Here is a 15,274-nt window from a genome sequence, read left to right as displayed (position 1 = left end):
TTTTGAACAAAGGGAGAACAGATCTTGGCCTCTGACCTGGTAGTCTTCCTCTGTAATGAAGAGGTTATTAAGTGCTTCGTTGACAGACTTGTTGTTGTGATTCTGTACAGATCGCAGGTATGGTTTGACAAGGGGAAGCTGCTTAACCTGTAGAGACAAAGTTTTTTTTTTGTTATGAATTATTTCAATTGTTATTAAAGGCTCTTAAAATTATGTTTTATGTTTTATTAGGCCTTCAAAATGTCTCACTGCACAGGGGAATCCAAATCTTTTATTTCTCTAATAATGCTAATCTTGCTCTTATACAAAGTGCGTCCTATGAATAGCCTTTCAAAGTGCAGTAAAATGGATGGTCCAATGTTCAATAATGCTTATGTAATATACAGGCTACTGTAATGTAAAGGTAGTCCATACTGTGCTATGTTAGTCTGTAGTGAAGTACGTGTCCACGGACCTAGCAGTTTGCATGCAAGCCTACGTCTCCTCACTGTCCATTAAACCACACTTAGCAAGAAAAGCAAAATGCTGATCCCTGATTAGTGCTCTGGCTCTGATGTTGAGGTATACAGGTGCAGCCATGTCCAGGTACATTACCCGTCACATGCCCTTACCTTGCTGAAGAATGTAACAGCGCGGGAGTGGTCCAGCCTTGGCGACAGGACGATGAGAAGGTCATTCAGTAACAAGGGCTTGAACTCCAGGTAAAACTGGATGGCTTTATAATACAGCTCCACGTTGGCCACCTACGCAGACGCACGAGACAGAGCACCAGTGGAAAGCAGAGTTAAGAAGCCAGACTGTGGTCCAAAGGGGGTGGGGGTCGAGACGGCTTTGTAGATATGCCACAAAACCAGTTGTACCACATGGCAGGTAAAAATAAATAAATAAATAGATAGATAGAAAATCAGGTTTGTGAACTACAGTTGCACCTTGGTAATGATGTCCTTAAACTGGCTCTCCTTCCAGGCGTCTGTGGGGTGGTTCATCATGGTGATGATGGCGTTGTCGTACTCCTCGTACTTGTCGTACAGGAAGACCAGCTCGGCCCACAGGTGAGCCTGTTCTGCTGCACGCAGCACCTGCAAGACGTACAGGATTTCAGGCAATGACCGCCAGCTCCTTTCCTGTTCGCTGCTTTTCACCTCTACTAAAAGTCAACTGCATTCCATTATCAGGAATAAACTAGGTGAAAAAATGAGCCTGGCACACAGGTCAGAGGGACATTTAGATTGGTCTTTGTTCTATACTAACTAAAAAAAACAAAAAACAAAAAAACACAACCAAAAGCTAATCAGAAGTTGTATGGATCAGTTTGACATATATGCTTATTTGCATGGGGCCTTGACTGTCTGCTCATGATTGGAAGACCATTCTCTATATTGGCAGGTATAGCCACCACGCTGCAGGTTCATTACCTGTAACTCAAGCAGAAGACAAAAGGCAAGAGCCCAGATCACCTGCTAAACACATCAACCTTTACACAGGGCGAATTATTAGGCTGGCTAATGTTGGTGAATCCGTCACTCTGTACCTTGGGGATGTTGACCCGGGACCAGAAGAGTTCCAGATGTTCCCTCATCTTCTGGGGTTTGAACTTGGAGTAGAGGATGGCCAGCTCAGTGAACATGCCCATGTGAGCGCGCTCCAGTCCCAGCGCTGCTTCCAGCATGGTGATCAGCTCCTCAAAGTACCCACGGTCCTGCACCAAGCAGCAAAGGAGGGTGTTTACTGCCCTGCCAGGGCCCAGAGCTGCCACGCTCCCTACACACTTAACACATCTCAGAGAGACTCCCAAAGGAGTTTAGCACTGCAGCATAAAATGAAACTGAATATAAAATGTATGCTGAGATTTATGTTAGAAGAGCAAGCATCCTTAACACAACATCCTTAATTTTTTTAAAACCCATTTTTCCCCTCAAAGTTATACCAATTTACCACATAATGGAACCCATAAACAGCCATTTAATACGCCAACACAGTGCCTCACTGTAATTACTTAAGCCTTCCTAGAGGCCAGGCTTGCCTGGTAGTAGTTGATCAACTCTTCCAGTTCATCTGCATGGACCACGATATGAAGGCCGCACATCTGAGCCAGCCTGAACTCTTTGCCGTCCACACAGGCAAAGCACACCTACACCAAGACAAATCCGGCGACACCGCATTACATTAAGATTCAGGATACGGGCGGCTGTGCTCATCGGTGCTGCCTCGTTATGCAAATTAGTGGCCAAACAGAGAGATCTCGTTGGCTCACCTCCTTCCACGTGCGTGTGCTATTAGCTTTGCGAGCCCCATCCACCGCAGCCTGGTATTCTCCGAGGTGGACCAGGGTGGAGGCCAGGCGGCCAAAGTTAGACACGTTGTTGTAGAGCAGCTTTGCTGCCTCGTACATCTTCTCATCGTAGCAACGATCGCCAACCTACAAAGATCAAGATTAGGAAAGTCACTCTCAGGGTACTAATCCTTTGGACATAAAGTATTCCATTACAATGTAGTGTAATACTTTAGAGGTAAACTTCAGCATCAGGACACCTCTACAAATAAAGTACAAAATTTAAGCTTCCTCTGCAACTGTACATTTTTTCTTTAGAAAATGTTTTGTTTTTCATATCAAAAATGGACAGCTAATTCATAACCAGTTCTGCTTACACACCATAAAGCTTCCGTAGTTTCTATTTACAATAAGTGCAATTCTTTTTTTTTTAGTTTCTTCATCTCATGAAGAACAGTGCAGTGTTTCAAGTGATGAGAGCTGCTGGATCACCTGCTGGATGTGAGCGTTATTGGGGCCGTTGATGAACTCTTCCAGTTCTGCCAGCCGGTTGGTTTTAGCCAGAGCAAAGATCAGCTCCGTCTCCACGTAGGACTCTCTGGCCTTTTTACGCGCCATCTGCAAGAACTTCACCAGGTCCTCCCAGTTACCTGGCAACAGCGGCATTTATAACACACTTGCCGCGCTCAGCCGGGAACACGCCCAAAACATCACTAAAATCTTTTAAGTACCGGATTCCTGAACCAGGATTTCATCTTTTACAGGGCACAGTGTCTCTTAATCCCTTCAAATGTACATTTCTGGCCTGGAGCTTCACAAGTATCAGGCATGAAGATCCCTACGGATCTACACTCCAAGGCATTTGTGTTATGAGGTGGACCTTACCGCTCTGGTCCGCGGCCTGGACCACCTCCATGTAGGCTGACGGGTCATCCGCCTTGATGTAAGAGTCGATGGCCTCCTTCACCAGGCCCTTCTGCAGCTGAGCCTTGGCCAGCTGGCTCCAGACCGCCGGCTCGTTGCAGCGCTCGGCAAACTCATAGGCCCGGTCCAGATTCCCGATGTGCTCAATTAGAACCTGCAGGAAGAGTGCGAAGAGTGCTTACACAGATTATAATAAATAATGAATTATACTTTGTTGATCCCTATAGCATGACAATAAGAGAAACAGATGAATAAAGGGTTAGATGAAATTTGAAGTGTATTGCACCACTGACTATGTAATATTGTGATTAATGCCAGTGTAAGAAATTATTAACCCATCACATCTAATCCAGTGTATTAAAAAAAGAAAGGAAGAAAGAAAGAACAAAGTGGAGTGCATATATTTTTCCAAACCTGGATTGCTGAGGTGTTGACATCAAACTTCCTGAAGATGGCGAAAGCCTCCTCGAAGAGCTCGCTGCTAATGGCGATGTTGGCAATGTCCGGAGCATCGTAGTTGTCCAAGCGGTTAATGTACTCCATGACCCGTGTCCGGTCTGCTTTGATTGCCGTCAAAATCAGCAAGTTCTGGAGGTTCCTGGGAACGGGATAAGGCATGGATTACTGACTGACACAGAGGAGTCCCAGAAACACAGGGTGGCTGCAGGTAGGACTGGCATGAACCTGTGTTCACTGAATACAGAGTTGTCCAGGACTATTTTCTCTAGAAGCTCAATGAGTTCATTGGGCAGGTCAGCCGTCATGAAGGCCTTGACTGTGACGGACACCTCCTCAGGATCCTGGGTTTCCGACAGTGCAGTCTGCACCACCTGGAACAGGCATCAAAATCACTGTCAAGCTGGTGCTTTTAAATGCTAAAAATACAAAAAAAAAAAAAAAGTTTTTTAAATTTGAAGAATCAGTTCTTCCATGATTTAGATAGCAGAAAAGGAGAACACACACAGATGAAGAACAACTTTTGGAATTTAAGTATTACATCTTAAATGGTTTTTGTCAAATGAACTGTTTGGTGGGTTAGATCTGATATTTCTGTACCTGGTCGATGAGGGGTCTTCTGTATGGGTTGGTCTCTTGCAGCACACTGGCCCAGAGCTCTGGGTCACGACGTCGCACCAGGTAACGAGACAGACTCTTAAACAAGGAGTTCTCATTGCACACCTGCAAAAACAAACAAACGTCGTAAGACTGCAAAGAACAACCCCCCCCCCCCCACCAAACGGCATCTACATAGTCCGTTGCATGGACGCTTACATGGATGAGCTCCTGGTCACACTGGCCTCTCTCGTAAGCCACGCAGGCCAGGTGGGGGTCTCTCTTCTCACAGTACTTCCCCACCACACGACTGTCGTAGTAGGGGTTCTCCCGTAGGAAGCGCTCTGGGTTGTTGTTGCTGTCGATGTAGATCTTCGCCAGAGCATTGTGGGTAGCAGGCTCTTCACAACCTTCGTGAATGCGAGCCTCCAGCCAGGGCAGAAGCAGCTTCAGTCTGGAGGGGAGACAGGACACGTACACAGCTGCTGGTCTGCTAGTCTCTCAATAAAGATTGATTTGGTTCATGCTATTGCTGAACTATGACAACCCTTCAGTATTTGTTTAACGCCAACACTCAAGCACATAAAAATTCTAATTCAAAATTGTTTTACAGAACTTTGAGGCTGTAAGCTTGCGAGAAGCTAGGATTCAATTGCTGTAATTTAACATATCACTGGAGAACAACAAAATCGCTCTGTCATGGGCGACTGATTCACTTATTATCTTAAACCCAAGTTGTGTAAAACTGCTGTATAATCCACACAGATATAGGCACAGTGCCAAAAACACCCTTAGCAAAAGAGTGAAGAGGAGGTCTCGCGTGTACCTGTTCCTCTTCTCCACTTCAGCCACCAGCTCATCAGTGGAGAACTGGCCCCTCACCACTAGGATGAGGTTCTTAATGACATCCTCAGAGCAGTCGACATCCAGCAGCCCACCAATCACCACCGGCAGGCGGCTGGGGTTCACCTGCAGAGAACACGCGGATGGTCAGAATCACACCCACCCACATCAAAGCAAAAACAGAAGGCTGTTTCAAAAAGACGACCGGAGGTCCTCACCTTCTGCACATAGATCTCGATGTATTTCTGGAGGTTGTTGCGGTACAGGTAGAGCACCAGGTCATGGACGAAGTCAAAGCGGTCGCACACGATAATGAGGGGCAGCTGGTCGGTGAGTTTGGCCTCCTGTCCATCAAACAAGCAGGAAACAGGGGGGTTACATCACACCCCCAGAGAATTTTCACAGGGACTGCAGTCTATAAGCTGCCGTGGACTCAATGAGGGAATCTTATATATTAAGATCTTCAAATATCATGTAATTGATTTTTTTAAAAGCCTAAAAAGATTTATATAATTTTATGTTGACAAATTTGTGAATTTAAGTTCACTTCTAAAAGAATATGATCTAGTTTAAGAGCATTCTGCACAGATCTGTATTATAGATTAGAACTGCCAATAAATTCAATCAGAACCATGGAAAATGTGACGTATTATCTAACTGTATACAACCTGCCAAAATGATTCCTGGAAAATTTAATTAAAAAAAGCAACAAAGATTTTCCGAAACACATGAAATGTGTCTTATTTCAAAAGGTTAGGACAGGTAGTCCACCACAGATAAAATGCCTCTGAGCGTACAGATTAGATTAGAACAGACATAAAATAGGGCAGACGAACTAAATTAAAACCCATCAAGGTGCCTCTCAGGCTTTGAATGGCAAGTGTTGGATCGCCCTCTGTTGGCTAAATGGAGTAAGACAAAAGCACAAAAAACCACAGCAACTGCCATTAAAACCAGGATTAAGAGACTGGGGCTGTGTACCCAATGGCACAAGGAGAGCCCTGGGGAATTCATACACATTCACAGAGACTGGGAAAATATATACAACAGTGAAAACATTTACAAAGACTTGTAAACAAATCGACCAAAACCTAAAATTTAATGCCACACAGTCCTATTTTAATCTACACTGAAATTAGATGAGTCTTCATTAATAGGGTTTTTAAAATATATATATTTTTAAAATATAGCCAACAAACCACGAACAACATGAGCCTGTCCTCCAGAATAAAAGCACCCATGCTCCATTTCAGAGAGAGCAGGGGATCACCATCAACTAACCACTGCCACCCACCCACATCCCCATACCCCTCAATCATATCAATTCCAGTACTAACAGTAATACTCTAACCACTGGGAACAATTGTGAAATGACAAGAAAAAAAAAATTGTACTTGTGGAACCTTTAGCTGCTATATGTTCTGCAAAGATACAGACAAAAAGCAAGAGAGACAATAACCAACACCAAGAAATTTTAAATTCATGTTAACTTCCTCCTGGCTACAGGCTAACACTAGCTAGCTAATCAACTGGGGGTCATTGGTAAGAGATTTAAAAAAATCTCAAGTATTACTGTACCATTGCATGCCTTACATTGACATGATATCAGATTGGGGATACACTATTATAAACCAAACATGGCTGTAAGTGAGTATGAAAGGAAATAATTTCTTTTAAGAGAGGATAACCTTAAGTACATGGGCAGAAACCGAAAGAGAGCAAGTCTAAGAGACCCACATAAGAGCTCCCAGCACACACAAAGGTCACGTTAGAGGAAGAGGTCATGACCAAAACCACATACGAGAAGGAAAGAGGGCCGAGGAAAGCAAGGGGACACCACATGTATCTGTGCAGGGTTGTAGGTCAACCGGGGGGGGGGGGGGGGGTCCTACCTTCAGGAAGTTCTTCACGCGCTCGGGGTCGTAACAGTTGCTCTCTCTACAGATACGCTCCACCTCCTTGATCTGGCCTGTCTTGCAGGCCGCCTGGATGTACTTGAAGTGCACCTCCGGGTCCTGACTGAAGTTCACGATAGAGCCCAGGAAGTAGAAGAGACCTGAGAAGTCAATTACATGTAGTCGGGTCATCATCACACTATTAAGAGACATCTCTGATAACCGACAGACATGTTCATGGTTTCAAGGCCCGAAACGGTGCCTGCCCTGGTTGCCCAGGCAACCATCCTCCTTAGTTAAACACTAAAGGTGAGAGAGCACAGAGGAGGAGGACGATCACCCTGAAGGCAAGGTCTAACTCTGCTCTCTCTCGGACCTGCTGGAGGAGAAGCCTGCCACTCTGAGCAGCCAGAGAGAGAGCAACTAGCATGCTTGTTCTGGCAGATCAGCTGAGCTTCAGGTGACCACGATTATAGCATGAAAAAAGAATGACAAATCTTTCACAAACAGATCTAAAGGGCTGATTTCAAACTATGAAACACTCACAGAACTGGAGAAATTGCAAATAATTCTAGGAGAGGGACATATCCCCCCTCGCTGCACAGTGGGTATCACCGCCTGAGAGGTGTGTGTATACACTATATATAAGTACATTTATAAAGTGCACGTATACATTTTGGAAATATCTTTTTGTAAATGTTGACAACTTTTATTTAAAATGATTTCTATTTAGTGTTGTCACCCATTTTGTACTTGCTTTTTGGTATTTTTTTTGTTCATTTTTCTCTTATAATGCTTTGGCAATATTGTTCTCATAACAGTCGTGCCAAAAAAAGCTACTTTGAATATTGAAATACTTTCATCATGTAAATTAAACAGACTGCAAACAAAAAATCATCCATTTGCTTTAGAAAGGTGCGCTAATGGAAGTTTCATTAAAAATATAAAAGGAGTTCTCCAAATAACACCTGTGCGCTTACCCTCAAAGCTCTTGAAGGACTCGAAGAGCTCTGTGAGAGCCTGGGTGGAGAGCTGCTCATGATACTTGGAGGCTACCTGGACGCAAATCTGGAGGTTCTGCCTGATGTTGGCAGAGAGCATGGCTCTCAAACACTCCAGAGAGTCCTCCACAGACAGAGAGCCAAAGAAGTTCACAAGCCACTGGAGGGAGGGAGGGAGAGAGAGAGAGAGAGAGAGAGAATATTGGTTTTGAGTTCAAGTAGCACTAGACACAATGTTTACACATTTTGGATGTGTCAAGTTTATTGACCCTCTCACACTTGATTCTTTCACATTTTTCATTTCACAGTATAAAAATAAAAGGCGTGCGTAACTGTGCGGGCGGGGATGTGTACCTCTGGGTTGAGCAGGTGTGTGTGAACGACAGCCCGTTTGATGTCATACAAGTCTGTGTAGTGCTCCAGGGCTCTCTGAAGCAGGCCAGCTTTCTCACACAGCTGGGCGATGTGGGCACGGTCATAATTAGTGAACATCTGATTCCCTAGGATGGCATCAGCGACCTGGGCAGAGCACACACACTTTTACAGGTGATGATGGCAAATGCGTGCTCCACCTCGGAGAACAGGGCATGTACTTTTGATTTTGGACATTCCACATTGAACTGTGACCATGTGCGCATGTGTATGCATGCAAGTGTGTGTATGCGTGTGTGTGTATGCGTGTGTGTGCGTGTGTGTGTGTGCGTGCGCACCTGAGGCGCATGCATGAGGTTCATCTCCAGCAGGCGGGTCTGCAGAGGTCCCTCAGAGGGTCGGTTGTTTTTCAGGGCATCCAGAAGGAAGGAGGTGCACTGCTGAATCAGGTTGTACTCCATAAACACATCCACAATCTGAAGCAAAAGCACAAGGCACAGATCAGAGGTCAGAGGGTTGGAGACATTTCGACCCCTCAACAAAGGCATACACCCATCCCATGTTCCCTTTCTGTTCCTTCATGAGCTTACTTGCTCCTCTTCCTCACCTGGGTAATGTCGGCCAGCGGCTCCTCGTCCTGCACCAGCATCTGGGCGAACTGCAGGCCCTGATCAGCACTGATGCGCATCACGTTCCTCAGAAGGAAGATCCAGTCTGGAGTGTAGCCCACCTAAGGAAGAGCAACGCGGCCCAGCACATCGTCAGCTGCAGTGCGGAGAATGCTTTCAAACAGATTAGATGAATATGTCCACGACTGCCCTGAAGTGGAAATACGCGATCAATCATCTTTATCTCCAGAACAGAAGGAAGTCTTACCTTCTTGGCGTACAGCACGATCTTGGGGAACTGGCCCGTTTCAGCAAAGCACTGGATCACTTTGTTGGGGACGTTGGCCCTGAGGTACACACTCAGGGCCAGGGTGGGGTCAACGGACTTCACAAGGTCTCCCAGTTCCTCAGAGCATTCCAGCTGCGTGTACATACACACAATTTATTGCCAGTAACCCATTTTAATTTACATCAGAGATTCTTCATTTGCTCACAAAAAACAACAGGCGACACTGGGATCTTGTTCTCCAGTATTGTGCATTGTGGATAAATCACTGTATTTGCCCCTGGACTTGGGTTGGTGTTTGTCAAGGCTGAGGAGCTCCAAGACTGGCCATGACTCTACCCATTTTAAGCCTTTAAAGTGGAAAAACCCAAACAATCCCTGAACAAACATTACCTCACATGTAAAACATCCCAAACATCTTAGATAACAAACCCAGCCATAGCCGCTTCTGTACAGAGTGTCCTTCTCCAACACACTAGGCCCAGCTACTCTCACTCTCACACTCACACACACACACACACACACAGGAAAAGCTTCTCAGCAGGGTGTGCGCTGATCCTAATCTACACTACAAATTTATTTCTCTTGCTCTCTCCCCTCACACAATAAAACATTAAAAAGATAGTACAACATATATCCGAGGAGAATGTTAATTATCATATGCTTACTACTGACATATAGCATTTATTAAAAACAAAAATGATGGTTAACTATTTGACATTTACACATGTAAATTCAGAAACACACGAACAGGCTAAACCAAGGAGACAGAGATGCCAGGGAGAGGCCAACCGTGATGGTATTAAAACCATGGATCTTCTGTAAGGTCTTGGTTTTTTATGTTTTCACCTTCTTATTATTTTTTAACAGCAGAAAACTGGGGTGGAAATCTATGGGAAATTATTTAAACTCAGTAGGAGCTCCCATTGGCTTGTGCTGCCTTTGAAGAGGTAAAATCTGTCATCAGAAGTGAAGGGTTGATATTGGTCTCTAAAAACCCAATTTAACATTGTTTATCCCACATGGAATTTGAAGCATTTAAATCTGACACCCCCCCCCCCCCCCCACACACACACACACCCCACACACACCTTGTCCTCTTTGAGCCACTTCTCCAGCAGCTGTTTGCGGCCCTGCTGCAGTACCGGCCTGCAGAGCTCCAGGGACTCAAACTTGTTGAGCTGGCCCTGGTCCAGCAGGATGCCGAAGTACTGCAGCAGCGGGGAGGTCTGGCCTGGCTGGGCCGGCACGCTCTGGAAGCGGCGGATGGTGTCTGGAGTCCTCAGAATGCCCTGGAACACGCAGGAATGAGAGGGGAAAAAGTGCCGTCACACACAGACACATCACAGGCATACATATAAAAGGAATGGTTCAATGCTCTCGTCAGAGCACGGTGTTCAGTAAAGATGACTGACAATTCCCACAATCCTTTTCATCTCAATGTCTTTTTCTCTCCGTCCCCCTGCTGCTCTCCCCGGTCCCCAGTCTCTGCTCACCTTAGGTGCGTTAGCAGCTACTTTGGCTGCCTCTGAGTAGTTGCCTGCAGCGAACAGGTTGTTGAATTTGCGGGCGAACAGCTCCTCTGCGCCGGCCAAGTTATTTCTCACAGCCATGCGTAGGGCCAGGTCGGGGTTCTGCAGAACATTGGTGATGTAGGGGATGATGTTCTCCTCCTCCACGCACACCGACAGCACCTGCAGGACACATGTGCGCAGGCACACACTTGAATTGCAATACAAATTATGAGGGTTTTTTTTTCCCCCACATCATTCACAAAAATAAAAACTTCACACATTCATATCATACTTTACATACCACTTCACTCATTTAGATATTTCAAAGTCTGCTGCTGTAACAACCCTCATAGTGGACTATACTGAGTGGACTATACTGCTCATAAGTGCGCCGTCGTTCTTTCTAAACCATGGCGCTATAATCCCATGCTTCTGTGTCAATACCCCTGACTCATAAAAAAGAACAAACATCTCTCACAGTTTGAGTGACTAAATATAACTAATGTATTCTAGATTTCGGTTTACAAACAATGAAGAAATAAAAATTAGAAATTAACATTTATGCACAGAAATGAAGAAAGGACCAAGAGCATCAGCATGTAAACCAACACACAGACACAAATTAATCTTTGATGTGCCAGTTCATACTAAATAACCTTACATTTCCCCCAACCAGAGAAACTGTTTAAGCAAATACCTTGGAAGGTCTTAAGTTTTACCCTTGTGCAAATATCACTTGGTGCCAGGTAAAGTATCAAAACTTTGTGTATATTCTACATTTCACCTATAAACATTTTGGTAAGTTTCTTGACAGATGATGGCTCAGGTGAGTGCAGAATCAGCTGACTTTCAAGTACGAAAACAACTCGAGACTATTTAACCATTGGCAAACACCTTCAAGCTTTCTGATGACCGGCTAAAAAGAGTGAAAACACACAAGACAATGGCTTATCCAAGATTGTTGTTTTAGAGACACAGCGTCTTCTCAAGTTACTGCTGAAGATTGGGTATGTGTGCATGTCTCATTCGTGGGAGATTATCCAAACACAACAGTGAGAAGATATGGGCATCGAGGTTCCCACAACACGACTTCCACTCCTGCATCCACCAATCACACCGCATTTTGTGGAAGTCTATATCTAAAGGATGGCCTAGTCTCTGTGCCTTGACGCAACACTGGAGTCATTTTGCCCAGCAGATGTTAAATTAGTGACATCACAAATTAATTTATGCTACCAAGGTCAGTCATATAAAAGAATGTGCTTTATTCAAAAGCTCATTCAGAGCCATTGTTCGGGGTTTTTCTAATCAGTCTGGGAGTGCAACGCTTTTCATGAAAATACAATTAGGAAATTATTTCTTTATGACCAGGTGGGGGATTTTATCTAAAATCGAATCGACAGTGCTTTACGTGGTGAAGATGTTACCCAGCGAGCAGAGGCCTTTAACGCTCCTGTAAAGTTCAGCATTCGACTTCAGATGACCTGGAAGATAATGCCCATGAGGAGATCCAGCCTGCCTAACACGACAGCTCTTTATCCTGACCTAACGTACTGAGGCAGCCGGCATGTGACTGTGCACCCATAGAGTGTGTGTGTGTGTGTGGTGTGTGTGTGCATGCGTGCGCACGAATGTTGAAACAAATCTAGATCAACAGGAACACGTCATGTCTACAGCTGTTCCTCCTCCATGAGCGCCACCCCCTCTGCACCTCCAACCCACCCCCAATAAAATACGGGTCAGCTCACAGGAGCAAAAATAGAGCTTTTCACCACCATCATCTTAACAGCACAAAGAGGAGTGACAGCAGGACGGAGGGAGGAATGGAGCAGCAGGAATACAAAAGAGGAAGGTGAAAGATGGGAAACAGGATGGATGGTGGCTAAGGGGGGGTGGGTAGGTGTAGGCTCCAGTAGCTACCAGTCCGATTATGTCTCACTCAGTCACTAACTTTCCTTAATATCCCAGATCTCAGGCAGGCTTGGGTGTGACCTAAGCATAATACATGTCATTATATATAAAGATAGAACTCATTAAGCAAATAATTATTTTGTTCAACATCCTCTCCCCTGCTGGTTGAGACATTATTTACATTTGAATAATTCACAGATATCAGAAATCCAGACATAGGCAAATTATTAATTGGAACCTTAATGGACAATGGCTTAATGTGCAATAAACATGAAGTGTGGCCAAGGATCTGACAGAGCACAATGCTGAATGAGTGTGTGTGTGATAGAAGCTCAGAAGGATTGTAATATGCTTGGCTTGGCTCGAGTCTACAGGGGGAAACCGAACAGAAAATGATATCGTCACACAGCCCAGTGATGCTTTCTGGCTTTGCAAAAACATGATTGGCTGAGAGAGGACATCAGGCTCCTCCTACATCATGTTGAAAAGATTGAGGCCACAAGGCAAAGCCACCCACAGCAGAATCACATGATATCTGGCACCATTTCCTCTCCCACATGCTCCGCTCTCTCTTCAAATCCCTCCGCTCTACAGCAGCAGCTATTTACAGGGATTCCTTTGGTTCCAGGTCATGGATCTCACACGTGTCTAGGTACATCCTGGAAGCAGTTTTTCCTCCATCCTGCCTAGGGTGGAACCGGCTTGTCAGAGACGAATTAGGAATGTGAGGAACTGGGATGAAGGAAGGAGTGGCTGAAAGAAGCCAGTAGGTGGCCAGACCCAGGCGCTAGCAAATGAGTTGCTAAAACCAGAAGGAAAGGCCATATAAATCAGTTCAAGAGATGCTCAACTTCACATCATAACTGGGTTATCCTAGATGCCTTAGGCAAAACAGTAATTAAACAATCCAACCTAACACTTAAACTAAATACCACTTAAAGTCACAGAAACAGTCCCCCGCAGCTCGCACACAAACAGTGCCTGGAAGAGAAGACCACCACAAACAGCAGCAACACAGCGGTCCGCAGCCCCCCGCGTGACAAAAGCAGGTGTATACTCCAACTTCAGTCCGCTGTATGGGAGGTCTGACGATACATGGATCGTCACCCACTAAACTATTCAGGCTTCAACTCTGGCCTGGCTGCAAAATTACAGTCTGTAACGGACTTTGGAGCTGAAGGAGAGAATGAATGTGGTTGCAGATGTGCCACTGATTTGCCTGTCAAAGCAAACACACGATTATCTCCAGATCACACACAGATGTGTCAGAGAAATGTCCCTCACAAGCAGCTTTCCTAGGTTTCACCTGAGATACACTGAGCTTCTCTAACCTCTGTCTCACACAGACGTAAATGTGACACACACACACGGTTTAGCGGACCAGGGTGCAAGGAGCCATTTCAATGCACCACCACAATATCGCTTGGCAGAGATGAATGCAGTGGTTGTAAAGGGTGCAGCTTTAGGGACACCTGTCTGTCAATCTTAGGTCCTACTTCCAGCTGAGGGAACCACTGGATGAGCAAGTATGCTTGGGTATTTGCCTTCCAAATACCCTTTTAATGTCTAAGCACTACAGGGCATTTTTATTTTATGTATTATTTTTATTACTTCCAATTATTAATGTATTGTTATCTCTTTCATTTTTCGTTTGACTTCTTTAAACAACTTTAGCAACTATATTTGAATAAATTGTATTTCTAAGTTTTTTTTTTTTGAGACATTCCCAAAGACATTCCCAAGGTTATGGGTCTTGGGATATAATAAGCTTAATTATTCTTCTGTCTCACGTAATGCACTTTGAATTGCCACTGTGTATGAAAAGCAGTATAAAAATAAAAGTGCCTTGGCAGTAAATGTGGCTGGCAATGTATTACATTTTCTTTCTTAACCGGGGGGTAAAGAACAGTGAGTAAGGAAATAAACAGTAGAATTGAGTGCAAAAAATGACAGCAGTGCAAATTAAGCACACAGGGAGAACAGGGCACGTGGGATAAAAGAAATGTTAGCCTGCATGCGGCTTATGTGAGGAGCAGAAGGTCTGTGTTGCAACAGATAACATAGCCAACATAATGAAGGTACTCCCTGTAAATAAATGGTTCTTCTTCAATACTTTGAAACCAGGGTACATCTGGCAATTGGTAGGCTACAGTTTGCTTTCTTAAAAAGTATAAGTTATGTTTATATAATGCTTTAACTAAACTACATGTACATAAATGTGGGTTACATGATATAAAAATTAGCAAAAATTTAGTTACATCTTAAAAGGAGCAATAAGTAATTTTTCCATGGATAACTTCACATTATGAAACCATTATACTGACACCAGCGACCTGGATATTTAATAGATTCTGTACTAAATTTATTTTAAACATGTTCGCCTCTATGTGGGGGACTTGCTCTATGGACCACAAACTGACTCATTTTAGGACTAAAAAGTAATTAGATCCTCTTAAGAGATCTGCACTTTATAGAGAGGAAAAAAAAGTAAAAAATAATAAAGCAATTTAATAAATATTGTTTGCTACCTTTTGGTGATAAAAATTACTTGTTGCACCTTTAAATCTGTGGTTTGATATTGCTGTGCATGATCAC

At 44.3% G+C, this 15,274-nt stretch overlaps 1 protein-coding gene across 2 annotated transcripts in view; it reads right to left on the bottom strand.

Annotated features, from left to right (window-relative positions):
- cltca (clathrin, heavy chain a (Hc)) overlaps positions 1-15,274 on the bottom strand; it is a 37,732-nt gene that overhangs the window by 9,187 nt on the left and 13,271 nt on the right. For both annotated transcript variants that reach the window (XM_035535969.2, XM_035535971.2), the window contains exons 7-28: positions 10,751-10,948; positions 10,346-10,546; positions 9,237-9,389; positions 8,968-9,090; positions 8,699-8,836; positions 8,343-8,507; positions 7,968-8,148; positions 6,985-7,148; positions 5,311-5,436; positions 5,076-5,218; positions 4,469-4,703; positions 4,253-4,375; positions 3,881-4,026; positions 3,611-3,794; positions 3,158-3,350; positions 2,765-2,922; positions 2,255-2,419; positions 2,024-2,131; positions 1,532-1,699; positions 930-1,079; positions 612-743; positions 37-147 (exon numbers count right to left, since the gene is read on the bottom strand). In XM_035535969.2, the coding sequence (XP_035391862.2) occupies positions 37-147; positions 612-743; positions 930-1,079; positions 1,532-1,699; positions 2,024-2,131; positions 2,255-2,419; positions 2,765-2,922; positions 3,158-3,350; positions 3,611-3,794; positions 3,881-4,026; positions 4,253-4,375; positions 4,469-4,703; positions 5,076-5,218; positions 5,311-5,436; positions 6,985-7,148; positions 7,968-8,148; positions 8,343-8,507; positions 8,699-8,836; positions 8,968-9,090; positions 9,237-9,389; positions 10,346-10,546; positions 10,751-10,948 (3,465 nt within the window). The remainder of the gene's footprint in view (positions 1-36; positions 148-611; positions 744-929; positions 1,080-1,531; positions 1,700-2,023; positions 2,132-2,254; positions 2,420-2,764; positions 2,923-3,157; positions 3,351-3,610; positions 3,795-3,880; positions 4,027-4,252; positions 4,376-4,468; positions 4,704-5,075; positions 5,219-5,310; positions 5,437-6,984; positions 7,149-7,967; positions 8,149-8,342; positions 8,508-8,698; positions 8,837-8,967; positions 9,091-9,236; positions 9,390-10,345; positions 10,547-10,750; positions 10,949-15,274) is intronic.

This window comes from Electrophorus electricus, chromosome 19, assembly GCF_041902795.1.
Source record: "Electrophorus electricus isolate QZ-2024a chromosome 19, ASM4190279v1, whole genome shotgun sequence".
In the NCBI taxonomy this organism is placed as follows: Eukaryota; Metazoa; Chordata; class Actinopteri; order Gymnotiformes; family Gymnotidae; genus Electrophorus; species Electrophorus electricus.
This window is presented reverse-complemented; position numbering and strand designations above follow the sequence as displayed.